The 5,698-nt window shown below is 59.8% G+C and overlaps 1 protein-coding gene across 1 annotated transcript in view; it reads left to right on the top strand.

Moving 5' to 3' along the window:
* Nucleotides 1-5,698, top strand: part of HERC2 (HECT and RLD domain containing E3 ubiquitin protein ligase 2) — a 78,990-nt gene that overhangs the window by 58,137 nt on the left and 15,155 nt on the right. Inside the window, 8 exon segments of the mRNA XM_015562992.1 lie at nt 191-368; nt 491-572; nt 640-811; nt 1,682-1,826; nt 2,416-2,641; nt 3,564-3,735; nt 4,588-4,774; nt 5,299-5,436. Coding sequence (XP_015418478.1) covers nt 191-368; nt 491-572; nt 640-811; nt 1,682-1,826; nt 2,416-2,641; nt 3,564-3,735; nt 4,588-4,774; nt 5,299-5,436 — 1,300 coding nt within the window.

The following is a 5,698-nucleotide window of genomic DNA, read 5'->3' as shown; positions in this document are numbered from 1 at the left end:
CAGCTGCCTCCTGCGCACCGCCTACTGGGGATGGAGCCCACACCCCTGTCCTGTGCCCTGACCGGAATCAAACCTGGGACCTTCAGTCCGCAGGCCGACGCTCTATCCACTGAGCCACACCAGCCAGGGCTCCTTTTTCCCTCTTCACACACAAGCGGGTTGGTCAGGGCCTGTTGCTCATTTGCTCCAGGAACTGTGACAAGCCGCGGCTGATCGAGGCCCTGAAGACCAAGCGCATCCGGGACATCGCCTGCGGGAGCTCGCACAGCGCGGCCCTCACATCCAGCGGCGAGCTCTACACCTGGGGCCTCGGGGAGTACGGCCGGCTGGGGCACGGGGACAACACAACGCAGCTGAAGCCCAAGATGGTGAGCGCCCACCTGGGGCCTACGGGACGCTCGCCACCTGCCAGCCTCAGGCAGCGTGTGCTCGCGTCTGGGAAGGTCTCCCTCGCTTTCCCGCCGTGTGTGACTGTCCTGTTGTCACGTAGGTGAAAGTGCTCCTGGGGCACAGAGTGATCCAGGTCGCCTGTGGGAGCCGAGACGCGCAGACCCTGGCTCTGACCGACGAAGGTGAGCTGGCCCCGCTCTCCCTGGGGGTGGGACCCGGAACCGGGCTGAAGGCCTCTCCCTCCCCCAGGCTTGGTGTTCTCCTGGGGCGACGGCGACTTTGGAAAGTTGGGCCGGGGAGGAAGTGAAGGCTGTAACGTGCCCCAGAACATCGAGAGGCTGAACGGACAGGGCGTGTGCCAGATCGAGTGCGGCGCCCAGTTCTCCCTGGCGCTCACCAAGTCGGGAGTGGTGTGGACGTGGTAGGTACTGCCTGCCCCCGCTGTGCGTGCTGTGCGGGTGTGTGCCCGTGGAGTGCTGAGCCACTGGGTCCTGGCTCCCGAGCACCTCCATCCTCCCTGTTTCACGTTGGGGCCCGCAGGCTCGGGGGCAGTTCCCGCCGTCGCTGGGTTGTCGGGAAAGAGCCCGGAGGGCTGGGGGCCAGCTTGTCCTTCCTGCAGAGGGGAGTCTGTCCAGGGCTCCTCTGCCTTCTTGCGTCAGGGCCTGCTGTTTCTTGTGAAGCTGGTTTCATTAAGTCCGAGGGGAGCAGACAGGCTTAGCGTGAGCATCAGGGCCCGGAGAAGCGCGAGCAAGGCCACCACCGGGGACGCTGGGCGGCCTGTCAGGTCGTTGGATGTGTTTTCAGTCTTTATGTGAAAACCTGCACCAGTCATTTCCACACGGGGACACCACTAGGCTTTCGCCGGCAGAGGAGGTGGTGTGCTGACTGAGGCAGGATTTCAAAGCCCGTGGCTCGGTGGCCTTGCCCTCGAGCCGCTCCGATGCCCTAGCCAGGAGCGCTTCCCTGTTGAGCGTGCAGGCTGTCGCCTGGACTGCCGCACACCGGCTTGGTTTTGCGTTTTTGTTGTTTGGTTAATCCTCACCCAAGGATATTTTTTCTCCATTGATTTTTAGAGAGAGTGGAGGGAGGGGGAGAGAAACATCGATGTGAGAGACGTCGATTCATCGATTGGTTGCCGCCCGAACATGCCCCGACCGGGGCTGGGAATCCAGCCTGCAAACCAGGCATGTGCCCTTGACCAGAATTGAACCCGTGACCCTTCAGTCCACGGCTGAAGCTCTTCCCGCTGAGCAGCCCCAGCCAGGGCTAACACACCGTGGGCTTCCCGCAGGGGCAAGGGGGACTACTTCAGGCTGGGCCATGGCTCGGACGTGCACGTGCGGAAGCCGCAGGTGGTGGAAGGGCTCCGAGGGAAGAAGATCGTGCACGTGGCCGTCGGGGCCCTGCACTGCCTGGCGGTCACGGACGCAGGGCAGGTGAGCGAGGGCGTGGCGAGCCCGTGTCCAAGGGAGAGCTCGCGCTAATGAGATGTGTCATTAGTGCCACTTCGATAGAGCATTGATGAGAAAAAAACCAGTTCCAGGCCAGGCCACTGCCTATGTGGGGCTTGCAGGGGCTCCGTGTCTGTGGGTTTTCTCTGGGGACGCAGGCTCCTCCCAAATCCCAGAGATGTGCACATTAGGTTCGGGGTGTCTGCCTGGTCCCTGTCTGGGTGGGTGGGTGTTGGTGGCCCTGCCAGGGACGGGCGTCTGTCCAGGGTGGCTCCTGCCTGGCGCCTGGGCTGTGGGAGTGGCTATGGCCTGTGGTGGACAGGGGGCCACTGAGACCATGGAGGCAGACCCGTGGTCAGGGGCACTGCCGTGCGTGGAAACTGAGACACTATGTGAGCGCTTCCCTTTGCAGAGTGGAGGGGGAATGTGACCACACGTAGTGGAACAGACCGCCCGCCTCCTCTCACAGAGTGACGTTAAGGGATGATCGCTTATAGTCACAGGCAAGGATGGGGAAGGGCATCTAAAGGAAAGGTTCTGAAACGTTGAAGAATTGGTTTCTCCCCCTTAACAGGTCTACGCCTGGGGCGACAATGACCACGGCCAGCAGGGCAACGGCACGACCACCGTGAACAGGAAGCCCACCCTGGTGCAAGGCTTGGAAGGCCAGAAGATCACGCGCGTGGCCTGCGGGTCTTCACACAGCGTGGCCTGGACAACTGTCGACATGGCCACGCCCTCTGTGCACGAGCCCGTCCTGTTCCAGACGGCGAGGGACCCGCTGGGTGCTTCCTATCTAGGTAGCTGACTGGTTTGGCGGGGGTCCTAGGAAGTCCCTCGTGCCCAGGTCAGAGGTCGTGGTGTCATCCCTTCTGCACCAAAGCCACGGGGTGACCGTGGCGCACGAGCTGGCACGGGGCCTTAGGAGGCGTGCGATGCTGGTTCTGTGCTGTGCGCGTGCTCACGAGAGGACTGTAGTCACAGCTGACGCGCACAGGCATCGTGCCGGCTGCTGAGCGCCTCGGCCGCTCCTTCCACGAAGCTGACACCGTGAGCCGTGCGTGGTTGGTGTCATCTCCCTCGCGTTGACATGGCGCCTGCAAACGCCGCAGTCCAGGCGCACGTGACGCTCCTTTAGCACCTTACTCGTCGTCGTCCCGCTTCTCTTGAGCTAGGGCGTGGCTGGGTATAGGATTCCAGGTTGGCAGCGTTTCCTTCCGCCGCGTTAGGGACGTGGTCCCATTGTTTCCTAACTTGCGTTCTTTTCCTCGAGAATTTGCTGTCGTTTTTGTCTTTGTTCTTTTACACATGACCCGTCTTTTTCCTCAGATTGCTTTTAAGATTTTTTTTTGTCCCTGGGGTTGAGCAATTTCATGACAGTGTGCCTTGGGGTTGTTATCTTCATGGTTTTCACGCTTGCAGCTCATTGTGCTTCTTGGGTGTTTGGGTTTAAAATTTTTATCAAATTTTGAGAATATTTTTAGTCACTTTCATGCATTTACAAACGTGTCTACGTTGTCTTGCAATTACAGTAAAACTTTGCTGAAAATAGCTTCTTCATAGAGTATAGATAAAGTGCATTCCTTTACTCTGAAAGACCATTCGTGAACCTAATACCTCATCTGTGAAATAGCAGAATGCAGATTGCAATGTGTTTTGGAACTAAACTGAAAGATTACATTACAGAAACAGAACAAAATCAAGTTCTCACTTTCTCTTCAGGTGTGCCTTCCGACGCTGAGTCTTCTGCTGCCAACAACAAACTCAGCGGTGCGGGCAGCTCCAAGCCTGGCCGCCCGTCTCTCGCCAAGACCCTCCTGTCCCTGGACGGGAACCTGGCCAAGCAGCAGGCCTTGTCCCACGTGCTCAACGCCTTGCAGGTCATGTACGCCAGGTGGGCTGGCTCGCTAGCTTTTGAGATCCCGCCATCACAGCAGACTTGGGTTTGTGCAGCTTTTGGATTAGTCAGATGTTTCACAGAACGGGGTGTTGTCTGTGGACAGCGTTTCGGGTCCCGTGCGCTTTGGTTCTTGAAACGAGAGTCAGAAAGCCACGCCCGAGGACATCCTGTGACTCTCTCTGCCAGTGGACTCCCAGCATGAACGTGGGGCAGAGGCAGCATCGTCGATGCTCATGAGTGCTCAGACCCTGTCCCCTCGCTCAGACCCTCCCAGGGCAGAGTTGGATAAGTGGATGCTTTCCAACCTTTTTCAGCTGTTGTCTAGCCTCTCAGTGGTCCTGGCAGGGGCCGGGGCGAGGAGGGCGCACCTGCAGGGGCCGGGGCGTGGAGGGCGCACCTGCAGGGGCCGGGGCGTGGAGGGCGCACCTGCAGGGGCCGGGGCGTGGAGGACGCACCTGCAGGGGCTGCAGGTGCAGACAGAGGCCATGCAGCCCTGAGAGGACTTGGGTGCTGCTGCTCCTGGGAGCCGCCCTGGCTGCAGCTTCCACACAGAACCCCCTTGGGATCTGACGGGGCCATTGGGTTTCCCAGGGGACCCAGGGGCTTGCCCTGCTGTGATGTTTGCGTTGGGCAGTTTTCTCGTTGTCACGAGGCGTTCGGATACGTAAGATCAGGAGTCACTCTTAGTTTCCAGGCAGTGAGTCCTTTGTGATAACGTTCAGTGTTTTTCCGAAACGCTTTACCGTGTGTCCTGTGGAAACGAGGGCGTCCTTCCCCGGTGCCCGCCCGCTCCTGCCGCTGTCCTGCGCGGGGAAGGCAGCTCACCAGGCCCCTCCCTCCTGACAGAGACGCCGTGGTGGGGGCCCTGATGCCGGCCAGCATGATCGCCCCGGAGTGCCCCTCCTTCTCCTCCTCGGCACCCCCTTCTGAGGCGTCTGCCACGGCCAGTCCCGTGAGCGGAGAGGCGTGCTTGCTGGCAGCTGACCCCGAGGACAGGCCGAGCCCCAGCCCCTGGCAGGAGAAGCGAGGGGAGGTGAGTGAGTGAGTGACGTGGGGGGGGGAGGGGGGCAGGAGAGTCCGGGTCATTGTCTCACTTCATTCCATGTTTCCTTCCTGCCTGTTGCTGTGATTTTGGGCTTGAATTAGAAAATATTCTTTTTAAAAAGGAGGCTTTTTCTTAAAGCATTAAATGGAACTTGATTTATTCTTTTGAAAAGAAGGTAAATGCAAGTCCATAGTCCTTTGTCTGCAATTACGAAACCTTATGCCTCTTAAAATTCAAAATATTTTGTAACTTATTTTGGGGCTAAATCAGCTTGAAGAGATGTGAGCTCATTTTAGTCTCTACCTGCGACCTGTCCTGGTGTCGCCAGGTGTCCTGGGAACAGGAGTGCCTGGTGCAGGCTGCCAGCCCCCCTGGGGGGAGGTGCTGTCCCCACGGTGACATCTGGCTGCAGCCTCGGGTCGCCCGGGTGGCAGAGGGCTCTCAGGTGAGGCTCTGGGGAGTCTGGGCCGCGTGCACTTTGCTTAGCTCTTCTTCCTGGATTTTGCAACCAGATCTCTTCTGAGGATGCTGTGACCCCTGCCGCCGTGACCCCGTCTGCCTCCTCGGCCTCTTCTCGGCCGTTCATCCCGGTGACAGATGACCCGGGAGCTGCCAGCATCATCGCCGAAACCATGACCAAAGCCAAAGAGGTCAGGGGGCTCCTGATGGTTCCGCTTTGAAAGCCTGTGAACCGCACGCGGGGTTGCAGAGGCAGCACACAGGTGGCTCCCTGCACGCTGGGCGAGCTGGGCACAGCCCACCCTCCCCTCCTGGCCGCAGTGCGCACTCCGCGAGCCAGGGCTTCTCATCCCTCCCACGCAGATCGGGCTCCTGTCCCAGGAGGTCTGTGCAGGTCAGGGCCCCAGGGCGCGCTGTCTCGTTAGTCCTCACAGAGGGACACCGGCTCTGTGC

The sequence above is a fragment of the Myotis davidii genome, unplaced genomic scaffold, assembly GCF_000327345.1.
Source record: "Myotis davidii unplaced genomic scaffold, ASM32734v1 scaffold811, whole genome shotgun sequence".
In the NCBI taxonomy this organism is placed as follows: Eukaryota; Metazoa; Chordata; class Mammalia; order Chiroptera; family Vespertilionidae; genus Myotis; species Myotis davidii.
The sequence above is the reverse complement of the archived record's forward strand: the minus strand, read 5'-3'. Positions and strand labels throughout refer to the sequence as shown.